The sequence below is a fragment of the Halichoerus grypus genome, chromosome 1, assembly GCF_964656455.1.
Source record: "Halichoerus grypus chromosome 1, mHalGry1.hap1.1, whole genome shotgun sequence".
NCBI lineage: Eukaryota > Metazoa > Chordata > Mammalia > Carnivora > Phocidae > Halichoerus > Halichoerus grypus.
Window position 1 is genome coordinate 65421953 of NC_135712.1, and position 26363 is coordinate 65448315.

The window sequence follows — 26363 nt, forward strand, 5'->3', positions numbered from 1 at the left end:
TCACAAATGGCAATATCTCATTAGTTTTTATGGCTGAATAATATTTGGTAGATAGATAGATCGATAGATAGATATAGGTTGCTTCTATATCTTGGCTATTGGAAATAATGCTGCAATAAACATAGGGTGCATATATCTTGGTAAATACCCAGTAGTAGGACTACCTGATCATATGGTATTTCTATTTTTAATTCTTTGGAAAACCTCCATACTGTTTTCTATGGTAGCTGCACCAATTTACATTCCCACCAATAGTGCACTAGGGTCTCTTTTCCTCCACATCCTTGCCAACACTTGTTATTTCTTTTCTTTTTTATTCTAGTCATTCTGACAAGTGTAAGGTGACATCTAATTGTAGTTTTGATCTGCATTTCCCTAATGATTTGTGATGTTGGGCATCTTATCATGTGTCTATTGGCTATTTGTAGGTCTTCTTTGGAAAAAGGTCTATTCAAGTCCTCTGCCCATTTTTAATCAGATTATTTGTGGGGGTTCTTTGATGTTAATTTGTGTAAGTTATTTAAGTATTTTGGATATTAGCCTTTTATCAGATATATCATTTGCAAATATCTCCTCCCATTCAGTAAGTTGCCTTGTCATTTTGTTGATTGTTTCCTTCACTGTCACAAAAACTTTTTATTTTGGTGTAGTCCCAGTAGTTTATTCTTGCTTTTGTTTCCCTCGCTGGAGGAGATATATCTAGAAAACTGTTTCTACAGCAGATGTCAAAGAAATTACTGCCTATGTTTTCTTCCAGAGGTTTTATGGTTCCAGGTTTTGCATTTAGGTCTTTAATTTGAGTTTCTTTGTGTGTATGGTGTAAGAAAGTGGTCTAATTTCACTCTTTTACATGTAGCTGTCCAGTTTTCATAGCACCATTTTTGAAGAGACTATCTTTTTCCCATTGCATATTCTTGCGTCCTTTGTTGTAGATTAATTGACCACATAAGCATGGGTTTATTTCTGGGCATTCTATCTGTTCTGTTGGACTAGGTTATGTGTCTGAGTTTTTTTGTTTTGTTTTGTTTTGTTTTGTTTTTGCTAGTACGATATTGTTTTGATTATTACAGCTTTGTAGTATATCATGAAATCTGGAATTGATGAGATACCTCCAGCTTTGTTCTTCTTTCTCAAGATTGCTTTGGGTGCGTCCCTGGATGGCACAGTCACTTAAGCATCTGACTCTTGGTTTCAGCTCAGATTGTGATCTCAGGGTTGGGGAATTGAGCCCCACATGGGGTTCCATGCTCAGCAGGGAGTCTGCTTGATATTCTCTCTCTCCCTCTGCCCCTCCCCACCAGTCTCTCTCTCTCTTCAATATAAATAAATAAATCTTTAAAAAAGGATTGCTTTGGCTATTTGGGGTCTTTTGTGGTTCCATACAAATTTTAGGATTCTTTCTTCTAATTTTGTGAAAAATGCTGTTGGTATTTTAATAGAGATTGAGTTAAATGTGAAGATTGCTTTGGGTAGTATGGACATTTTAATGATATTCTTTCAATCTATGAGCATGGAATATCTCCATTTGTTTGTGTCATCTTTCTTTTATCATGTTTTATAGTTTTCAGAGTACAAGTCTTTCATCACCTTGGTTCAGTTTATTCATAGGTATTTTATTCTTTTTGGTACAATTGTAAGTAGGATTGTTTTTAAATTTCTCTTTCTGCTTCTTCATTATTAGTGTATAGAAATGCAACAGATTTTTGTATATTATTTATCCCACAACTTTACTGAATTCATTTATCCATTCTAGTAGTTTTTTGATGGGGTCTTTAGGGTTTTCTATATATAGTCTCATGGATCTGCAAATAATGACAGTTTTACTTCTCCCTTACCAATTTGGATGTGTTTTCTTTTTCTTGTCTGAATGCTGCAGCTAGGATTTCCAGTACTATGTTGAATAAAAGTGGCAAGAGTGGACACCCTTCTCTTCTTCCTGATCTTAGAGTAAAAGCTCTCAGATTTTCACCACTGAGTATGATGTTAGCTGTGGGTTTTTTATATATGACCTTTATTATGTTGAGGTATGTTCCCTCTAAACTCACTTTGTTGAGAATTTTTATGAGGAATGGATGTTGTATTTTGTCAAATGTTTTTCTGCATGTATTGAGATGGTGATATGGTTTTTATCCTTTCTCTTGTTAATGTGATGTATCTTATTGATTGATTTGCAAATACCAACCATCCTTGCATCCCTGGAATAAATTTAACTTGATCATGGTGAGTCATGCTTTTAATGTATTACTGAATGTGGTTTGCCAATGTTTTGTTTAAGGATTCTTGCATCTATGTTCATCAGAGATATTGGCCCATAAATTTTTTTTGTAGTGTCTTTGTCTACTTTTGGTATCACGGTAATGCTGGCCTCATAGAATGAATTTAGAATTTTCATTCCTCTTCTATTTTTAGAATCACTTAAGAAAAGGTTTAACTCTTTAAATATTTGGTAGAATTTGCCTATGAAGCTGTCTAGTGTGGAGTTTTGTTTGTTAGGAGTTTTTGACTACTGAATCAATTCCATTACTAGTAACAGGTCTGTTCAAATTTTCTATCTTCCTAAATCAGTTGTGGAGGATTATGTTTCTAGAAATGTATCCATTTTTTTCCAGATTGTCCAATTGGTTGGCATATAATTTTTCATAATATTCTCTTATAATCCTTTGTATTTCTGTGGTGTTGGTTGTTATTTTTTCTTCATTTCTGATTTTGTTTGAGTCGTCCCTCTTTTTCCCTTGATGAGTCTGGCTAAAAGTTTTATCAGTTTTGTTTATTTTTTTAAAGAACCAGTTCTGGGGCACCTGGATGGCTCAGTTGGTTAAGCATCTGCCTTCAGCTCAGGTCATGATCCCAGGGTCCTGGAGTCAAGCCCCGAGTCAGGCTCCCTGCTCAGCAGGGAACCTGCTTTTCCCTCTTCCTCTGCCACTCCCGCCTGCTTGTGTTCTGTCTCTCTCTGTCAAATAAATAAATAAAATCTTTAAAAAAAAATAAAGAACCAGCTCCTGGTTTAATTGATCTTTTCTATTGTGTGTGGATTTTTTTGTCTCTATTTTATTTATTTCTCTCTAATCTTTATTATTTCCTCTCTTCTACTGGCTTTCAGCTTTGTTTGTTCTTCATTTTCTAGCTCCTTTAATTATAAGATTAGGTTGTTTGAGGTTTTTCTTATTTCTTGAGGTAGGCCTGTATTGTTATAAACTTCTCTCTTACAACTGCTTTTGCTGTGTCCCAAAGATTTTTTAAAAAGATTTTATTTATTTATTTGACAGAGAAAGAGAGTGCACGCACAAGAGAACACAAGCAGGGGGAGTGGCAGAGGGAGAAGCAGACTCCCCACTGAGCAGGGAGCTGGACGGGGGGCTCAATCCCAGGACTCTGGGATCATGACCTGAGCCGAAGGCAGACGCTTAACTGACTGAGCCACCCAGGCACCCCATGTCCCAAAGATTTTGGACTGTTATGTTTTTATTTTCATTTGTCTCCATGTATTTTTTGATTTCCTCTTTGATTTCTTGGTTGAACCCATTGGTTGGTTAGTAGCATTTTGTTTAGCCTCCATATGTTTTTTCTTTCCAGATTTTCTTGCAGTTGATTTTCATTTTCATATCATTGTGGTTAGAAAAGTTGCTCGATATGATACTAAACCTCTTAAATTTATTGAGACTTGTTTTATGGCCTAACATGATCTACCTTGGAGAATGTTCCATGTGCAATTGAAAAGAATGTGTATTCTGCTGGCTTTGGATGGAATGATCTGTATATATCTGTATATATTTGGTCTGTTGTGTCATTCAAAGGCACTATTTCCTCTAGATTTTCTGTCTGGATGGTCTATCCATTGATTTAAGTGGGGTGGTAAAGTCCCCTATTATTATCGTATGACTTAATTTTTTTTCCCTTTATGTTTGTTAATATGTGCTTTATGTATTTGGGTGCTCCAATTTGGGTGCATAGATATTTAAAATTGTTATATCATCTTCTTGGATGTTCCCTTTATCATTATGTAGTGACTTTTTCTCTCATTAGTCTTTGTTTTAAAGTCTTTTTTGTCTAAGTATTGCTACCCCTGGTTTTGTTTTGTTTTTGCTTTCATTTTCATGCTTTATGCTTTCTCAGCCCTTCACTCTCAGTCTGTATGTGTCTTTAGATCTGAAGTGAGTCTCTTGTAGGCAGCATATAGATGGGCCTTGTTTTTTAACCATTTAGTCATGTCAGTCTTTTTATTGGAGCAGTTAGCCCCTTTAAAGTAAATTGTTTCCTAGTTGTTTTTGTAGTTCTTCTCTGTCCCCTTCTTCTCTTGCTCTCTTCTCTTGTGATTTAATGGCTTTCTTTAGTGTTATGCTTGGATTACTTTCTATTTATTTTGTGTGTATCTACTGTAGGTTTTTGATTTGTGGTTACCATTAGGTTCATATATAATATCTTATGGGTATGGCAGTCTATATTAACTGGATGGTCATTTAAGTTTAAATGCATTCTAAAAGCATTAAATTTCTAATCTGTCTCCATGTTTTATGTATATGATGTCATAATTTACATTTTTATTTTGTATATGCCTTGATTGGTTTTGTAGATATAATTTTCTATTTTTGTGTTTTAACCTCCATACTGGCTTTATAAGTGATTAATCATTACATGTTTGCTTCTACCCGTGAACTTTCTTCCTTTCATAATTTTTTCTAGTCAAAGCCTTTTCTTTCCACTCAAAGAATTCCCTTTAACATTTATTATAAGGCTGGTTTAGTGGTGATGAGCTCTTTTAACTTTTGTTTGGGAAACTTTTTCTCTCTCCTTCTATTCTGAATGGTAACTTTGCTGGATAGAGTATTCTTGGTTGCACGTGTTTTTTTTTTTTCCCTTTCAGCACTTTGAATATATCATACCACTCTCTTCTGGCCTACAAAGTTTCTGCTGAAACTCAGCTGATAGCCTTATGGGATTTCCCTTTATGTAACTTTTTTTTTCTCTTGTTGCTTTTAAAATTCCATTACTTTTTGGCATTTTAATTATTATATGTCTTGGTATGGACCTTCTTGGGTTAATCTTGTTAGGGGCTCTCTGTGATTCCTGTATCTGGATGTCTGTTTCCTTCCCCAGATTAGGGAAGTTTTCAGCTATTATTTCTTCAAATAAGTTTTGTGCCTCCTTTCTCTTCTCCTTTTGGGATCCCTATACTATGAATGTTAATACTCTTGATGTTGCTGAGTTCCCTTAACCTGTTTTCATTTTTCATTATTCTTGGTTGCTTGCTTGCTTTCTAATACCCTGTCTTCCAGATTACTTATCCATTCTTCTGCCTACCCTAATCTGCTGTTTATTCCCCTCTAATGTGTTTTTATTTCAATTATTGAATTTTCCATCTCTGCCTGGTTCTGTTTTATATTTTCTATCTCTTTGTTGAAGTTCTCACTGAATTCATCCACTCTCTTTTGAAGTCCAATGAATATCTTTATAACCATTACTTTGCATTTTTATCAGGCATACTGCTTATCTCAGCTTTGCTTAGATCTTTTGCTGTGATTTTGTTCTTTCATTTTGGGACATATCCCTCTGTCTCATTTTGTCTAACTCTGTTTGTTTTACTGTATTATGGAGGTCAGCTATATCACCTGGTCTTCAAAATAGTGGCCTTATGTAGAAGAAGAAGAGGTCCTGTTGTGCCCTTTAGTGATATTTCCCCTAGTCACCAGAGCTAGATGTTCCTGGGGTATAATCTCTAGGGGTTGGGTGGACTGAGCAGCATCTGTCCTTAACCCAGTCAGCTGCAGTGATCCACTTTGCCTGCTCTGGGTGCATTGGACAGGGTTTGGTCCCTGTGCTGTTGAGGGGCCCAAGGTCTCTGTGGGCTTGTAGGTGGGTGGGGTCAACAGGCAGCCTCGCTGTCTACAATTAGCCTCTGCAGAGGCACACCCCATGGCAGGGCTTTCTCCCTGTTTGGCCCACAGACGCTTTTGTTGATGGGTGAGGCCAGAAACTAGACTAGGTTTTTGCAATCTCTACCATAACTGTGGATACACTGACCAGCAGGGCTCTCTCTCTGCATAGTCGCTAAAAGGCTTGGTTGCTGGAATTGTAGGTATGCTGCTGTGTGGGGTTATCTCCCCCTCTCCCCAGGGTAGGAGTCATTTTGGAGTGGCACTGGTCCCTACCAGGGATGATTGCAGGATGTAAAGGGGCAGGAGCTGCTTTGCAGGTGGGTTGAATGGGGTAGGGCAACAGTTCTATCAAGATATATGGAGAGTGTTAGGGCTGGTTTGCAAGTGTCCAGCTATCTAGGCTGGGGGATGCGAGGAAAAATGGCACCCACCAACACTTGTTCTTGGAGAAGTCTCCTGAAGATCGCTGTCCCTCCATTGCACGTTTTGAGATTAGTAAATTTTCAAACAGCTGCTTCTGTGCTGTGTCTCAGTTGGGGTTTTTTATTATGCTGGATCTTTAAGGGCAGGGACTCAGTTTCCTATCTCCCTCTGTCTTTCTTGGAGTTAAGCCCCATTGGTTTTTAAAGCCCTGTGTAAATGGAGACTCGTCTTCTCAGTGCAGATCCCCAGTGCCTGGGATGCCTGGTGTGGGGTCTAATCTTCTTGCTTCCCCATACTTGGTATCCCTCTCATTTGTGTTTAGTCTTACCAGGGATCTGGTTCCCAACTACATCTCTGCCCCTCTTATCTTTTTCAGTGTGGCTCTTCTCTGTAATTGACTAAGGAAAGTTTGTTCTGCCAGTCTTTAGATCATTTTCAGAGTTAGTTGCACAGATGTAGTTATCTTGTCTGTGGGACAAAGTGAGCTCAGGATCCTCCTATTCTTCTGTCTTCTTCCTGACTCTGATTTTCCCTCCTTCTATACTCTAGACCTACTGATCTTCTCTAAGCCCTTATACATGCAGAAGTTTTGTACATTCTCTCTTCTCTGCATGTATTAATTTTCCCTTCCTTTTTCTTCTTATTAACATCTTATCTGTAAGAAACAACTCAGATATCATTCCTCATTAAAATTTTTTTTCATTACCTATAATATTTGGTCAAATATCCTATTACAGACTTGCATACTTCCCTTCTCTCCTTCATAGCTCTGACACAGATAAAATTTTCCATTTGTTTATTATTGCTTTAAAGATTCTCTACTAGACAGTATAGGTATCATGAAGGAGGAGCTTTGTCTGCACATGGAGTAGGTTCTCAGTAAATTTCTGTTTAATGACTTACAGCCTGGGAGTTCTACTTTCTATGTCATTTAAAAATGTCAGAGACAGGGGCACCTGGGTGGCTCAGTTGGTTAAGTGTCTGACTCTTGATTTCAACTCAGCTCATGATCTCAAGGTTATGGAATTGAGCCCTGCATTGGGCTCTTCACTCAGCGGGAAGTCTACTGGAGATTCTCCCTCTCCCTCTGCGCCTCCCCACCATGCTCTCTCTGTCTCAAATAAATAAGTAAATCTTTACCAAAAAATGTCAGAGCCAAAGTACTTTATGCTCATTTGCAGCACATATTTCAGTATTTTGAAAGGGATATAGTATTAGGGCCATAAGATCATCATCACTGATTCTGCCTGGCTATTCTATTTATCAACATTAAACTTGATTAAATTTTATATACATGTATGGATTTATGTCTCTTCCTCTAAGTTCTAATATTGGTTTTATTAAAATGTACTGTTCTGATCTCAGTGGTACTCTTCTTTCTGTGCCACATTTCTTGGTGTCTTATACCTTATCTAATTGGCTAATATCTTTCAAGGCCCACTATACCTTTAATACTCAGTGTTTTCAGTATATACATTTATTCTTATGCTTTTCATTAGTTTATATAAGTATGTGAAATAACCTTTTGCTACTTTTTATTTCACCTTCAGCAACACTATGTTTTAAAATCTTTGTGACATCCCCATATCATTGCCTATTACAAGAAATTTAACATATTCTCTTTCCTTTCAGTTACCTTTAACCACGTTTCATGTTATTATATTGCAGCTTTATACTCCTTTTCAAAGTAATTTAACTCTTCTTCCCTTCCCTCCTTTTTTCCATTTAATTGTTTATATAAAAATAAGCATTAGGGCTTACAAATTTTTCTTCTTGATTTCTTAGATTTATATCTTTGCTTACATCTCCATATCTAAATTCTTATAACATATTTTGTTATTTTTTACTTAACTATCTTTTTATTTACTCTTTGCCAATATACTAAAGTAATTTTCCCCATTTTCATGATATTGTTCACCTTGTCAGGAGTCTGTCATTGTAACCTCTTGCTATTATCAAATCCCAAGTTATAGATGTGGTCATTAAGGTGACGCATGTATTTTACTTCTAATTCATCAATCTCAGAAGTGTTTGATTTCTACTCTGAAACAGAGAACAGCCAATCCATCTATTTTAACCTACTTGCTATCTCTCTAATTTATTTCTGGGTCCAGGTAGTACTTTATACTTTTCAAGTTTTTATTTAAATTCCAATTAGTTTACATACAGTATAATATTAGTTTCAGATGTATAATATAGTGATTCAGCACTTCCATACAATGCACAGTGCTCATCACAACTGTACTCCTTTATCTCTGTCACCTATTTAATCCATTCCCCTACCCACCTTCTCTCTGATAACCATCAGTTCTCTATAGTTAACAGTCTCTTAGTTTGCTCTTTTTTTACCTATGCTCATTTGTTTTGTTTCTTAAATTCTTACATATGAGTGAAATCATATAGTATTTGTCTTTCTCTGACTGACTTATTTCTCTTAGCATTATATTCTGTAGCTCCATCCATGTCATTGCAAATGGCAAGATTTCATTCTTTTTTTATGGCTAATATTCCATTGTGTATATATACTATATCCTCTTTGTCCATTCAAAAGTTGGTGGACACTTGGGCTGCATCCATAGTTAGGCTGTTGTAGAAAATGCTGCTATAAATACTGGGGTGCATGTGTCCCTTTAAATTAGTATTTTTGTATTCTTTGAGTAAATACCTAGCAGTGCATTGCTGGATCATAGGATAACTCTGTTTTTAACTTTTTGAGGAATCTTCATACTGTTTCCAGCATGGCTACACCAGTTTGCATTCCTAGCAACAGTGTAAGACACTCATTCCCCTTTCTCTGCATCCTCACCAACACCTGTTGTTTCTTGTGTTGTTGATTTTAGCCATTCTGACAGGTGATAGGTCATTGTAGTTTTGATTTGTATTTCCCTGATAATAACTGATGTTGAGCATTTTTCCATGTGCCTGTTGGCCATCTGAATGTCTTATTCGGAAAAATGTCTATTCATACCTTCAGCCCATCTTTTAATTGGATTATTCACTTTTGGGGTGTTGAGTCGTATAATTTCTTTATATATTTTGGATACTAACCCTTTATCAGATATGTCATTTATTAAATTCAACTTGCTCCTTTCCACCTGATTTTGCATATACCACTATTCTTATCTGGGATAGAAATCTGCAGTATTTCAGATCGGAGGGAAGAAAAATTCTTGCTAATACACACACATATCATACTCTCCAGAGATTAGACTAAGTTTTTAACTAAGTTCCTAATGATATGGGGGAAAATTATTTTTACTAGCCCCCATGACCTTGTAACATGAACATACAGACCTAGAACATATGCAGCATAGACTAATACTCAATGCCTTCTACTACAGTTCCTGTTACATCTGGTACATAAGAAGTGCATGGTATATTATGGCTATAAGAATTCTTAATGTGGTTCTATACTGATACCCATTTTTAAAATTATGGTAGGCTTGAGGATATGAAATTTACTATATCCATAAGAAGTCTGTATTCCCACTATGTTCTCTAGTTAAGTTTACTTTGGAAATGATCTTAAACATATATAATCATACACACACCTACATAGCAAACTCATCTTTCAATTATTCCTGCAAAAGATCAGAAACACTTGTGTATGTATTACCTCACTAGGAAACACATGTCAAAATTACTAAGATATTTTAACATTTATATTATATATTTACATGAAACTGTAGATAGATAAAACACCTAATTGATATGCTTTAATACATTCACTAATAAGTCAACTTGACGAATACATTTTCATTTTAACATAATTCATTCTAGCCATATTAGCAAGGTGGTATCACTGTGAAATTTTGGAATTACAGAAAAGACAGTTAATTTATTCAAGTAAAATTCTACCAGTATTCATATTACATTTTGCAGATAATCTTAAAAGAGCATTCTTGTTCATGTGATCCTAGTTTTATGATACTTAAGTGAAATATGTAATATTTAGAAGTTTTTAGGATTTGTTTTATAAAAGTGATTTCATTTTTTATCTTTGCAAAATAACACTAATATATTGTCTTCACCTGTTAGTTTTCCAATCTTTGAAAATCCATATCCCATGGACATTCATGAGTCACCAGTTACATGCACAGCATACTTTGCTGATTGCCCACCAGATCTGATTCTAGTACTCTACTCTATAGGAGTCAAGCATAAAAAACAAGGATACAGTAATAAGGTAAAAGTAACAATTAAAAATAAGTTTTCTTTATATTCATATTATATGATCATGCTATTTCCTGTTCTTTTTGACCTTCCATATAAGAAGACTTGAACTAAATTCTTTTGCAGCCATAAGCTGTTGTCTATAAAAGACATAACTTGTGAAATTTAAATTTCCTAAATGCTACATAGCTTTAAGCCTACAAGAGTATAAATTTCTTATATACTTAGTATATACTTATATACTGAGATATAGTTACCTATCATATATATTTATATACTAAATATATATTTGAACCATAAAATGTAGTTTTTAACTATTTTAGATGAAGGATTATGTTTTACAAGATCCAAGAGTCAACTCTTTTCAGTTAATTGTTATTCAGTGGTTAACAAGACACAACAGTCATTTGTTAAACAACTTTCTAAATTCCATTTTGTTGTATTTAACTACAGGATTCAAATACTTACAATAGTAATAGACTCCCTCTTTATGATTTCTATTTGCACAAGGCTGTTGGAATGGACAACTCAAGGGGGCACAATTTACATAGTATTCTGTGTTAAACAGAACTATGATAGTTTGGTGGTACACAGACTATGCGGCAAATGTAGCAACACTGTATTTGTATGATTAAAATACTTTTTAAGTACTTTTTATGTAAATGGTAATATTTGTTAAAGTTTATATTTTTAAAGGAGATGGAATTGTGCATTTGGAATTGTTTGTTCAATGAAAGAATTAAAAGATAGCTGCACACTTCATCCTTTGTTACTTTACAGCTATTGCCTTTAAGTGAATCTTTTGCCATTATTTTAAAATGTTTTCATTTAAAATGTTTATTTAAATTTAAAAAATAAAACTCATAAATTCTTCCTGAATAATCTATTTAGGAGTGGCCAATCAGTGGAGGAGCTTGGAACCTTGGAACACAAACATATCCAGAAATTATTATTACTGGGTAAGTGGGATGTGATTTATGACTTCATCAATTCATCAACAAAAGATTTTATTGAATTTTTACACTTTCCTATAATTGTGCTCTTGGCAGTACCAGAAATATCACTACTTCCTATAGCAACTGACTTCATGCTCTAATATTAAGAATGAAAATAGAGACATAACAACAGATAAAGATATTTAAAAGATTATAAAGAGCTCCTCTTATGAAATATAGAACAGATATACTTTTTCCTATTTTTTCCACTAAGTACTACTCAAAGCCCTGGGTATTATATATTAAACAAACATAAGATGACTGGAAAAGGTGGAGAGAAGTGAAGCTGTCTAGGGCCCCCCAACACCCAAGAAATGACATGATAGTGAGTTTGTTAGGTTTTCTTTTTGCTTCATATATCCCAGACTTGGAGCTGAAGTAGCTGGCAACTTGGAACTGCCAATGGGCACAGATAAAACAATAAAAAAAGCCCAACAAACGCTAGCACTCTCTAGCCAAAGGATGAGATAAGGGGACCTATCAAGATAGAAAACTGTTAGAAAATAATCTCTCTAACCACCACAGAAAAATCTATGGCCCACAACAACCCACTCCAGCAGAGGCTAAGTGGAGAGCATCAGTTTCTGACATTGAGCAAAAGCTGAATAGGGAACTTTTAACCCTGCTGGTTGGTAATGAAACCCATCACCTATAGTTTTAGAGGAGATCATGTGGGGAACCATAATTCCAAACACCACCCAGCAGTAATGAGGAGCCACACATTTCCCTCTTCTTGGGTCACTGCAAGTCCAGTGAGGAAGGAAAGAAGAAAGATAACAAGGCTGAAAAATTACATAAAAAATAATAGCTGAAAACTTCCTAAATTTGGCAATAGACATGTCTAATCCTATAGATTCCAGAAGCTGAATGAACGAGTAATCTACAAGACACATCATAGTCAAACTTCTGAACACTAAACACCAAGTAAAAAATCATGAAAGCAACAAGACAAATGATGCAGTACAAATAGTGCAAAACCAATTGGATGACAGTGGATTTCTCATCAGAAACCATGGATGCCAGAAGAAAATCTGATCTGTTTCAAATGCTGAAATAAAACAACTGGCAATCCAGAATCCTATACCTAACAAAAATATCCTAGAGGAAATATGTAAGTCAATTACAAATGAGAGAGGATAAAGTGAGGTAAAGGGAGCAAGGTTTTTATAGTTACCTCAAAATAGTAGTAATGATGACACAAGAAGCCTGTGACAAGTAAAGCAACCATTAAAAAATATACAAAAAGATACACTAAAAAACATTATTGACACATGATAGGGAAGTATTAAATAATTGAAGAAATCCATAAAAATGCAGGGGGAAAGAGTGTGTGTGGGAGGACAGAAGCCCTAACAATATCAATGATTCCATTAAATATAAATCGGAGGGGGAGACAAACCATGAGAGACTATGGACTCTGAGAAACAAACAGGGTTCTAGAGGGGAGGGGGGTGGGAAGGTGGGTTAGCCTGGTGATGGGTATTAAAGAGGTCATGTATGGAATGGAGCACTGGGTGTTATGTGCAAACAATGAATCATGGAACACTACATCAAAAATTAATGATGTAATGTATGGTGATTAACATAATAAAATAAAAAATATATAAACAGTCTAAATACACCACTTCAAATGCACAAATTGGCAGAGTGGATTAAAAACATGACCTAACTATATGCTATTTCAATATACTTACTTCAAACATAACAGTATAGTTAGATTAGGAGAAAAACAATGGGAAAATACTCCATAAAATAATCAATGGAGAGTGACATCAGCAAGATGTCAGAATAGGTAGCCCATATGTAACAACAGGATATGTTCCAAAAAACCTTCATGAAAACCCCAGAAATTATTTAGGAAATCATAGTATCCCAGGCAAGCTGAAAGTCCAGAATAGCCACAGCCATCTCATTTCATTTCAATTGTGTCATCTCCTCCCCCAAATTGTCACAGCTCATATTCAGGTGGAAAGCCCAACTTGCATCTTCTTTCATGAGAGGGAAATAGAAAAGCAGAATGTACATTCAGTGTTCCTCCTTTTCAGGGGGATCCCCAAGAGACTGACTCAGGTAAGACAGAATCTAAAGTACTGAAGGAAACATGGACACCTGAGGGCAGAGAACAAAAGAGCTCAGTGGTTTGTTGAAGCACCAAAAACTTGCAGTGCTGCCGGCAGACAGTAGAGGGAGCAGAAGACAAGCCACTGATAAACCAGAAACCTCTCTAATTAGGAAATTATACACACAAGCCCAAAAAAGACACATCCTCATTAAAGGTTTGAGAAGCCCCCATGATCTCTACCTGGACTGATTGGTGAAGGTCTTCCCCTATACAAAGCCAGTTCATAAGAGAAGGCTGTTATGCTAAATTCAAAACAAGATATAACAAGAAACACAAAGAAATAGTGAAATATGGCCCAATTGAGGAATAAAAAGCACCTTCAAAAACTGACCCTAAAGAAATGGATATCTGTGAATTATTTGACAGTTCAGAACAATTGTCTTAAAGAAGCTCAATGCACTATAAGAGTACACAGACAACTAAATAAAATCAGGAAAATGATGAATGAATGAAATCAGAATATCAATAAAGAGCACCTACAAAAAAGAACCAAAAAGATATTTTGGAGGAAAATGCTGAATTGAAAAATTTTATTAGAAGGAGGGATCAACAGAAGACAATCAGTAGAAAGAATCAGCAAACTTGAAGATAGGTAATATGAAAATTATCAAGCCAGAAGAACAAAAAGAATGCCTAAAGGATTTATAGAATACCATTAAGCAGACCAATATAAGCATTATGGAAGTCTCAGAAAGAGAAGAGAGAGAAAATAGGGCTGAAAACTTCCCAAATTTGAGTAAGTAGATGAACATATACATTCAAGAACCTCCAAATATTCCAATGAAGGTGAACCCAAAGAGACCCATATTGAGATATATCATAATCAAATGGCCAAACACAAAGAAATAATCTTGACAGCAGCAACAGAAAAGCTACTCATCATGTATATGGAAACTCCCATAGATTATCAGTGGATTTCTCAGCAGAAACATTTTGTGATAGAAGAGTGTGGGTTGATATATTCAAAGTGCAAGAAGAAGAAGAAGAAAAAAAAGCAGCCTTGAATACTAGATCTGGAAAACTACTTCAAGAATGATGGAGAAATAAAGACCTTCCAAGATAAAAAATGAGAATGTTTATCACCAATACACCTGCCTTACTAGAACTGCTAAAGGGAGTCCTTCAAGTCAAAATGAATGAAAACTAGACAGCAAAATAAAGCATAAGAAAATATATAGACAAAACCAAAATCCTGTAACACAGTATATAATGGTATATATAGTGGTAGTATATAAATAACTTTATATACTTTATATATACCACTTTATATAGTGGTAGTATATAAATAACTTTAAATTCAGGTTTAGAATTTAGAAGATAAAGGATTTTTTAAAAACTATATAAAACTGCATCAGTAAGAGAAAGGATTAAAACCGTATCATTTAAATAGATGCAGAAAAAGCATTTGACAAAGTACAACATCTATTAATGATAAAAACCCTCTGCAAAGTAGGTCTAGAGGGAACAAACCTCAACATAATAAAGGCCTTATATGAAAACTCATTCCTGACATCATACTCAATGGTGAAAAACTGAGAGCTTTTCCCCTAAGATCAGGAACAAAACAAGGATGTCCACTCTAACCACTTTTATTAAGTATAGTACTGGAAGTCCTAGCCACAGAAATTAGACAACATCAAGAAATAAAAGGCATCCAAATTGGTAAGGAAGGAGTAAAACTCACTATTAACAGATGCCATGATACTATAGAGAGAAAACCCAAAAGACTCCACCCAAAAACTACTAGAACTAATAAACGAATTCAGCAAAGTCAGGATACAGTATCAATGTACAGAAATCTGTTGCATTCCTATACACTAATGACGAAACAGCAGAAAGTGAAATTAAGAAAACAATCCCATATATAATTGCATCAAAAACAACAAAATATCTAGGAATAAACTTAGCCAAAGAGGTGAAAGACCTATATTCTGAAAAGTTTAAAACACTGATGAAATAAATTCAAGATGACACAGAGAAATGGAAGGACATTCTCTGCTCATGGATTGGAAGAGCAAATATTGTTAAAACGCCTATACTACCCAAAGCATTTTCAGATTTAATGCAATCCCTATCGAAATACCAACATCATTTTTCACAGAGTTAGAACAAACAATCCTAAAATTTGTATGGAACGAAAAAGACTTTGAATATCCAAAGCAATCTTGAAAAAGAAAAACAAATGGAAGTATCACAATTCCAGATTTCAAGTCACATTACAAAGTGATAGTAATTAAAACAGTATGATACTGGCATAAAAACAGACATATAGATCAATGGAATAGAACAACAACAACAAAAGAAATAAACCCACAACTATTTGGTCAATTAATCTTCAACAAAGGGAAAAAGACAGTCTCTTCAACAAATGCTATTGGGAAAACTAGACATCCACATGCAAAAGAATGAAACTTGACCACTTTTTTCACCATTCACAAAAATAAACTCAAAATAGATTAAATACCTACATGTGAGACCGGAAACCATAAAAATCCTTGAAGAGAGCACAGGCAGTAATCTCTCTGATATCAGCCATAGCAAATTTTTCTAGATATGTCTCCTGAGACAAGGGAAACAAAATAAAAAATAAACTATTGGGATTATATCAACATAAAAAGCTTCTGCACAGTGAAGGAAACAATCAATAAAACAAAAAAGGCAACTTATAGAATGGGAGAAGATATTTGCAAGTGACATATCTGATAAAAGGTTAAGATCCAAAATATATAAAAAATCAGACAACTCAATACCCCCAAAACAATCCAATTGAAAAATGGGCTGAAGACATGAACGGACATTTCTTCAAAGAAGACATGCAGGTGGTGAACATCACCCATCATCAGGGAAATACAAATCAAAACTATAAAGAGAAATCACCTCACACCTGTCAGAATGGCCAAAATCAACAACACAAGAAAAAAAAAGTGTTGCTGAGGATGTGGAGAAAAAGGAACCCTCATGCATTATTGATGGGAAGGCTAACTGGTGAAGCCACTCTGGAAAACAGTATGGAGGTTACTCAAAAATATTAATTATAGAACTACCCTATTATCCAGTAATTGCACTACTGGGTATTTACCCCCCAAAAACAAAAACATTAATTGAAGGGATACATGCACCTGTATGTTTTCTACAGCATTATTTACAATAGCCAAACTATGGAAGCAACTGAAGTGTTCATTGATAGATGAATGAATAGAGAAGATGTAGTATATATATATACAAGGGAATATTACTCAGCCATAAGTGATAATGAAATCTTGCCATTTGCAACAACAGGGATAGAGTTAGAGAGTATAATGCTAAGTGAATTAAGAGAAGGACAAATACCATATGAGTTCATTCATATGTGGAATTTAAGAAAAAAAAAACTAGCAAAGAAAAAAAAGAGAGACAAACCAAGAAACAGCCTCTTTTTTTTTTAAAGATTTTATTTATTTTTATTTGACACAGAGACAGAGATAGAGAGAGAGCATAAGCAGGGGGAGCAGCAGACAGAGGCAGAGGGAGAAGCAGGCTTCCTGCTGAGCAAGGAGCCAGATGTGGGACTCAATCCCAGGACCCCAGGATCATGACCTGAGCCGAAGGCAGCCGCTTAACTGACTGAGCCACCCAGGTGCCCCCCAAGAAACAGATTCTTAACTACAGAGAATAAACTGATCATTACCAGAGGGATGGGGGGGATGGGTGATATAGGGTATAGGGATTAAAGAGTACATTATGATGAAAAATATAAAATATATAAAACTATATAAGCTATAAAAAACTATATAAACTAAACTATATAAACTATAAACTATATATGATGAAAAATAAACTATATAAACTATATAAAATAAACTATCTTAACATTTATAAAATATAAAAAGATGTAATTTGTGACATTGGTAACAGTGAAGGGGGAGCTGTAAAGGACTAGTTTTTTAATGCAAATGAAGTTAACTTGGTATCACTTTAAAATAGATGCTTATAACTATAAAATCTCTTATATAATACACACGGTAATCACAAAGAAAATGCCTACAGAATATGCACAAAAGAAAATGAGAACAGAATCAAAACATGTCACTATAAAAAGTCAATGAAACACAAAGGAAGGCAGGAAGAGAGAAAATGTGGGACAAAATAAATACAAGATAGAAAGAAAATAATTTTTAAATGGCAATAGTAAATACTTCCTTGTCAGTAATTTCTTTAAATATAAATGGATTAATTCCCAAATCAAGTGGTTGCATGTATTAAAAACAAAAAGGATCCAACTATATGCTGTCTACAAAAATTCACTTCAGGTATAAGGACAAAAATAGGCTGAAAGTGAAAGGATGAACAAATATATTCTGTGCAAATGCTATCCAAAAGAGAGCAGGAATGACCATACTTATGTGGGAAAAAATATACTTTAATCAAAATTGTCATAAAAGACAAAGAAGTACATTATATAATGATAAAATGACCAATTCACCAGAAAGAAATAAAAATCATAAATATATATGTACCTAGCACCAGAGCACCCAAATATATCAAGCAAACATTGACAGAAGTAAAGGGAGAAAGAGGTAATAACACAAAAATAGTAGGAGATTCCAACACCCCACTTTTTTTTTAATTCAATTAGCCAACATATAGTACATCTCCAGTTTTTGATGTAGTGTTCAATGATTCATCATCTGCATACAATACCCAGTGCTCATCACATCAAGTGCCCTCCCTAATACCCATCACCCAGTTACCCCATCTCCCCACCTACCTTCCTTTCTGCAACCCTCAGTTTGTTTGCCAGAGTCAAGTCTCGTGGTTTGGCTCCCTCTCTGATTTCTCCCCCTTCAGTTTTCCCTCCCTTCTCCTATGGTCCTCCATGCTATTCCTTATGTTCCACATATGAGTGAAACCATATGATAATTGTCTTTCTCTGAGTGACTTATTTCACTTAGCATAATCCCCTCCAGTTCCATCCATGTCAATGCAAATGGTGAGTATTCATCCTTTCTGATAGCTGAGTAATATTCCATTGTATATATGTACCACATCTTTTTTATCCAGTCATCTGTTGAAGGGCATCTTGGCTCCTTCCACAGTTTGGCTATTGTGGACATTGTTGCTGTGAACACTGGGGTGCAGGTGCCCCTTCTTTTCACTACATCTGTATCTTCGGAGTAAATACCCAATAGTGCAATTGCTGGGTCATAGGGTAGCTCTATTTTTAACTTATGAGGAACCTCCATACTGTTTTCCAGAGTGGCTGTACCAGCTTGCATTCCCACCAACAATCAACACCCCACTTTCAATAATTAATAGATCTCCCACACAGAAGAACAATAAGGAAACAGAGGACCCAAACAACACTATAGACCAATTGGACCTGGGAGACATGTACAGAATGGTCCATTCGACAACAGCAGGATATACATTATTCTCAATTACACATGAAACATTCTCCAATATAGATCACATGTTAGGTAACAAAATAAGTTTTAACAAATTACTAAGATTGAAATTATAACAACTTTTACAACCACAATGAAATAAAACTAGAAGTCAATAGCAAAAGGAAGACTGGAAAATCCACAAATATGTGGAAACTAAGCAACACTCTCATCCACAAATATGTGGAAACTAAGCAACACTAAGAACTTATAACAGAATCCAGAAAATTTGCAGGGTACAAAGTCAAAACACAAAAATCAACAGATCAACAAAGATATCACAAGGACATTGGAAAATATCTTGAGACATGAAAATAAAAATACAATATATAGGGACGTCTGGGTGGCTCAGTCGGTTAAGCGTCTGCCTTCGGCTTGGGTCATGATCCCAGGGTCCTGGGATCGAGTCCCGCATCGGGCTCCCTGCTCCACGGGGAGCCTGCTTCTCCTTCTGCCTCTGTCTCTCTCTCTGTCTCTCATGAATAAATAAATAAAATCTTTAAAAAAAAAAATACAATATACCAAAACATGGGATTCAGCAAAAGCACTGCTAAGAAGTTTATAAATAAACATCTAAGAAATTTATAGTAGAAAATGTTGATGTTAAAAAAAGATCTGAAATCAACAATCTAACTGTACACCTCAAGAGATCAGAAAAAGAAAAAAACCAAACTTGAAATTGGTAGAAAGAAGAAAATAATAAAGGTTACAGCAGAACTAAAATTGAAATCATGAATAGGAAAACAGAAAAAATATTGAAAACTAAGTTATTTTTTAAAAGATCGCACTAAATTGACAAAGTTGTAGATAGACTAATAAAAAAGGTAAAAGACTCAACAAATACCAGAAATGAAAGAGGAGACATTGCAATTGATGCTGCTGAAATTGAAAGGTTCATAAGAGACTACTCTGAACAATTATATGCCAACAAACTGGGTAACCTAGAAGAAATGGGTAAATTTCTGGAAACATACAACTTATGAAGACTGAATCATTAAGAAATTAAAAGATCTGAACAGGTATTAACTAGGAAGGAGACTAAATAAGTAGTAATAATTTTTAAAAAAGCAACAACAAAGAAATGTTTAGGACTAGATGTCTTCTCTAAACAATTGTACCTAACATTTAAAGAAGAATTAACACCAGTCCTTCTCAAACTCTTTGGAAAAACTGAAGAGGAGGGAACACTTCCAAACTCATTTATGAGGCCAGCATTATCCTGATATGAAAATCAAACAAAGATACTACCAGAAAAGAAAACTACAGATCAATATCCCAAAGGAATATCAATGCAAAACTCCTCAACAAAATACTAGGAAATTGAATACAACTGCACATTTAAGGATTATACATCATGAACAAGTGGAACTTATTCCCAGGATGCAAGGATAGTTCAACATATAAAAATCATTGCGATAAACCACATTAACAGAATGAAGGACAAAAAGCACACAATCATACCAGATAATGCTGATAATGTATTTGACAAAATCCAACACCCTTTTATGATAAAAACATTCAACAAACTAGTAATAAAAGGAAATTGCCCCACCATAATAAAGGTCATATGTGAAAAAGTATATAGCTAACATCATACTCAATGATGGAAAATCTGAAACTTGTCCCTCCAAGATCAAGAACAGGGGAAGGATGCCCATTCACAACTTCTATTCAACAGAATACTGGAAAATCTATCCAGAGCAAAACACAAGAAAAATAAGGAGCACCCAAGAAAAGAAGATTTAAAATTATCTCTATTTGTAGAAGACACGATCTTGTATGCAGAATTCACACATTCACACACACATACACAAACTGTTAGAACTTAGAATCCAGAAAATTTGCAGGGTACAGTCAAAACACAAAATCAGTTACATTTCTGTTCACTGACCATAAATAATATGACAGGAAATTAAGAAAACAATTCCATTTACAACAGAATAAAAAAGAATTTAAGATTTAGGAATTAAACTTAACCAAATAAACAAAACTGTTAATAACGAAAACCACAAAACATTGAAGAAAGACATTAGAGACACAAATTAATGGATAGATACCTCATGTTCATAGACTGGAAGCCTTAATATTATTAAAATGTTCATACTACCCACAGTGATCTACAGATTCAGATTAAATCATTATCAAAATCCCTATGGTGTATTTTTCAGAAATAGAAAAAAAATCCTAAAATTAACATGGAATCTCAGAGAACTGCAATATCCACAACAATCGTGAGAAAGACAAAGCTAGAGTCTTCACACTTCCTGGTTTCAAGACATGATAATTAAAACATAATACAAAGTAATCCAAACAGAATTATATTGGCATAAAAACAGACATATAAACCATTGGAACAGAATTCATAAATATACTGTCATCTATATGGTCAGGTCTTTGATAAAGTTACCAAGGCTATCCAGTGGGGAAAGGATAGTGTCTCCAACAATTGATGTTAGGAAAATAGGATTTGCTCATGTAAAAGAATGAAGCTGGATTTACCTTACACCATATACAAAAATCAACTGAAAATGGAAAATCCTAAATGTAAAACCTGAAACTATAATAAACTCCTGAAAGAAAACATAGGGGAAATTTTCATGACATTGGATTTGGCAATTATTTCTTGAATGTGACACCAAAAACACAGGTAACAAAAGCAAAAAGAGACAAATGAGACTACCTCAAACTTAAAAACTTCTGTGAAGCAAGGAAACAATCAACAGAGGAGAAAGGCAACCTATGGAATGGGAAAAGTTATTTGCAAAGCATATATCTGATAAGGCTTTAATATTCAGAATATAAAGAACCCTATAGCTCAAGAGGAAAAAAATCCAGTTAAAGATGGGCAAGAGACTTAAATAGGTATGTCTCCAAAGAAGATTTACAAATGGCTAATAAGCATATGAAAAGATGTTCAAAATCACTACTCATTAGAGAAATGCAAATGAAAACCACAATATCACTTTATACCTGTTAAGATGATGGCACTATAAAATAACAACAAAACCAGAAAATAAAAAGTGTTAACAAAGATGAGGAGAAATTGGAAACTCTGTGCACTGGTGGATGGAATGTAAAATGGTACAGTTGTTATCAAAAACAGTATTGTGTATCCTCAATAATGAAAAGTAGAGTTACCTTGTGGTCCAGCAACCCCACTTCTAGCTAGATAGTCAAAAGAATTGAAAACAGAATATCAAAGAGATGTGCTCATTGCATCATTATTCACAGTAGCATGGAGGTGGAAGCAACCTAAATAACCATCAAAAGATAAATAGGTTTTAAAAAGTATTACATACAGTGATGCCTGGGTGGCTCAGTCGGTTAAGCTGCTGCCTTTGGCTCAGGTCATGATCCCAGGGTTCTGGGATCGAGCCCCGCATTGGGCTCCTTGCTCAGCAGGGAGCCTGCTTCTCCCGCTCTCCCCCTGTTTGTGCTGTCAAATAAATAAAATCTTTAAAAAAAATTATTAAAAAAAGTATTACATACAATAGGATATTATTCAATTCAGCCTTTTAAAAAAGAAAGAAATCTTGTCATATGTTACAACATGGATGAACCTTAAGGAAATTATGCTCAGTTAAACAAGCCAATCTCAAAAGGACAAATACTGCATGATTGCCAGCTGAACAGCATGAATTAAAAAACAAAACTAAACTAAAGGGAATGCTTTAGATGAAAGGAAAACAATCCCAGATCATTAAAATGCAGAAATAAAATAAGAACATTGGAAAATTACAGGGATAAATTTAAATAAATATTGACTTTTTAAAAGAACAATAATATTATGTGTTGGTATAAGTATTAAAATGTTTAGTAATTTTTAATAATATTGCAATGTAGAATGAAAATATAATACACAAAAGGTGGGAGAGGAAAATGGAAATAAAATATTTAACATTTTTGTTTTGTCTGGAAATATGTAAATTTACCAAGTTAATTTGGGCTCAACTATTTAAGGATCAATTTTTTAATATTTGTGATAACCACCAGAATAATAGTATAATATTATAATACTCAAAAGCTAATAAAATGATAATTTTAAATGTGATTAATCCTTAAAAGGACAGAAAGAGAGAGACACAGTGGGTTAGGCAAATAGAAAATAATTGTGAGGTTGGTAGATTTAATCCATATATATCATTATTTACACTAAATGTAATTTGACTGAATTCTCCAATTATAAGACAAAGACTGTCAGTTTGAATAAAAAATAAAACCGAATTCTAAGCTGCTTACTAGAGACACATTAAATATATGCATAGCAAAAATGTTAAAGTAAATGTATGGAAAATTATACCATGTAAATAATTTAAAATGCTGGTATAGATAACTTCTATCAGTTTTCCATTGCTGCATAACTAATCACCACAAACTTAGCAACTTGAAACTACATCCTTTTATTAACTCAGAGTACTATAGGTCAGGCATTAGGTACTACATGATTGGGATTTCTACTCAAGGCATCATGAGACTGAAATCAAGAAGTCAGCCAGACTCAGTTGTCATTGGAGACTCTGGAGGAAAAGAAATTTGCTTCCAAACGCATTATTTTTGTTGATGGGGTGTCTTGGCTCTGTCAGTGAAGGGAGATTCTTGATTTCAACTCAGGTCAGGATCTCAGGGTCGTAAGCTCGAGCTCCAGGCTGAGTGTGGAGCCTGATTAAGATTCTCTCTCTCCCTCTGCCCTCCCCACTTGCATGCAGCATGCACTTTTTCTCTCTCTCTAAAATGAAATCAAGAGGTCAGCCAGGTTGGGTTGTCATTAGAGGCTCTGAAGAAAAACAAATTTGCTTCCAAATGCATTCTTTTTATTGAAAGAAACTAGTTCCTTGTCGTTGTAGGATTAACATCACCATTTACTTGCTGGCCATCAGTGGGGCCATCTTAGCTCCCAGAGACTGCATGCATTCCTTGTCATGTGGCTTCCCCATTTTCAAGCCAGGAACAATGCATCTAGTACTTCTTATGTTCAAATCTCAGAATTATTTTTATATTTGACCTCTACATCTCTATTTATAGGGATCATGTGATCAATTTAAGTCCATTCAAAGAGTCTCCCTTCTTAAAGTCTATCATAGGAGTGATATATTCTCTATTACAGTCACAGTCCCAGTGATTATACAGGATTATCCTGGGAGACAGGAATCCTGGGGAACATTTTAGAATTCTGCCTACCACGGTTTACTTTAAAGCAAGAAGTATTACCAAAGGTGAAAAGTACTATTTCAAAATAAAAGGATGAACGCACCACGATTTTGAATTCAGAGCCTCAAGCAAAAATTGATAGAAAGGATAGACAATTTTGCACTAAATGAAAGAAATCATTACAGACCTCTCTCTGCAGCTTATTTAAAAATCATAAAAGAATGCATAATAATTAAGAAGTTTTGAACAGAATAAATCTAACTTAACTGATATATTTAGAACATTATACTCTACAACTCAAGAATGTACATTTTTTTTTTCCCAAATGCACATGGGATACAGACCAAGATTGATCATATGCAGGGCCATAATACAAACACCAATAAATGTCAAAAAATTGTAATTATTATATAGGATGTTCTCTGACCACAGAGGAATTAAACTAAAAATCAATGACAAAAATATATAAAGGAAGTAATCTTTCAAAATCAAGCAATTTACCTTCAACTAACTTAGTTGTTAATGAAGAAATCACAGAATTTTTTTAAATATCTCAAACAGGAAGATAGTGAAAATACAACATATCATTATTTATGGATACATCTAAATTTATGTTTAAAGGTAAACTTATACCCATAACTGTATGTTAATAAAAAGAAAGACTACAATTCAATGATCTAATTACCTTGAGTTAAAAATATCAAAATTACCCTCTCCAAAATAAAGAAGAAAATAATAATGTTAAGGAAAAAAATTAATGAACTAGAAAAGAAATGTATAATAGCAAATATCAAAAAAGCTAGAGTTTGTTTATGGAAATAAGTTGGAGAAGTTTGTAAGATTGTCAGGAAAAACAGAAGGAACAAAGTTAACATCAAGAATGAAAAAGAGGGGCACCTGCGTGGCTCAGTCGGTTAAGCGTCTGCCTTTGGGATCAGGTCCCACATCGGGCTCCCTGCTCTGTGGGGGGGTCTGCTTCTCCCTCTGCCCCTTCCAACCCACCCCCCCCCCCGTGCTCTCTCTCTCTCAAAAGTAAATAAATCTTAAAAAAAAATGAAAAAGAGGGTTCACTACTGTTTACCATCAATTAAAATATAATAGGATAGTTATGATCAACTCTATAGTAGTAAAATTTGAGATAATACTATAAAAAAATACAACTTAACATATCTGGCTCTAGAAGAAACAGAAAATATGAATATCCATATATCTATTAAAAGAATTGAGTTAAAATTAAAAACCTTTCACATAGACAACCCTGGGCCCAGATGTCTTCATTGGGAATTTGTCTAAACACTTAAAAAAGAATACTATCAGGGCGCTGAGCTGGCTCACTCAGTGGAATATGCAACTCTTGATCTCGGTCATGAGTTCAAGCCCCACATTGGGCATAGAGCTTACTTAAAAATAAAAAAATAAAGAATACTACAAATCTTTCAGAAAAACCTTTCAGAGAATAGAAAGAGGGAATATTTTTTTCTTGAAAGAGGGAATATTTTATTATTTTATGAGGCCAGTATATTTTTTATACCAAAACCCAACAAGCACATCACAAGAAAGGAGATTTATAGCCAATCTCTTTTATGAATATAGATGCAAGACTACTAAGAAAAATGTTAGCCAATAAAATTTAGTGATATATGAAAGGGGTGATATCTCAGAATCAAGTCAACTTTAGACCAGGAATGCAATCCTGGTTTAACTTTAAAAAAGAAAAAGAAAAAAACCCAATCAATGTAATTTACCACATTAAGTAAATCAGTTGGAAAAATCTCATGATCATATAATTAAATGAGAATATGATTAAATCCATCATCTATTCATGATAAAATCACCTAGCAAGCTAGGAATATAGGGGAAATTCTATAGTCTGAAAGGGATTTCTATTTAAAAAAAAAAAAAACTGAAGCAAAGATTGTACTTATTGGTGAAATGTTAAAGTCTTACTTCTGTTGAGAATAAGACAAGCATGCCTTCCATCACACCTAGTATACAACAATAAACTTGTAGACCTATCTAGTTCAGTAGGGCAAAAAATGGAAATAAAAAATATAAAGATTGAAAAGGAAGATATAAACTTAATACTCAGAGACAGCATGATTATGTATCTGGAAAGTGAAAAATAATGTACAAATATTTTAATTAATTTGAATATGTAGCAAGTCACTGGAAACATCAATATGCAAAATTCAACTGTATTTTATAT

At 34.4% G+C, this 26363-nt stretch overlaps 1 protein-coding gene across 8 annotated transcripts in view; it reads left to right on the forward strand.

Moving 5' to 3' along the window:
* Positions 1-26363, forward strand: part of STXBP5L (syntaxin binding protein 5L) — a 428903-nt gene that overhangs the window by 253157 nt on the left and 149383 nt on the right. For all 8 annotated transcript variants that reach the window (XM_078066497.1, XM_078066496.1, XM_078066495.1 and 5 more), the window contains exons 13-14: positions 10335-10482; positions 11361-11428. In XM_078066497.1, the coding sequence (XP_077922623.1) occupies positions 10335-10482; positions 11361-11428 (216 nt within the window). The remainder of the gene's footprint in view (positions 1-10334; positions 10483-11360; positions 11429-26363) is intronic.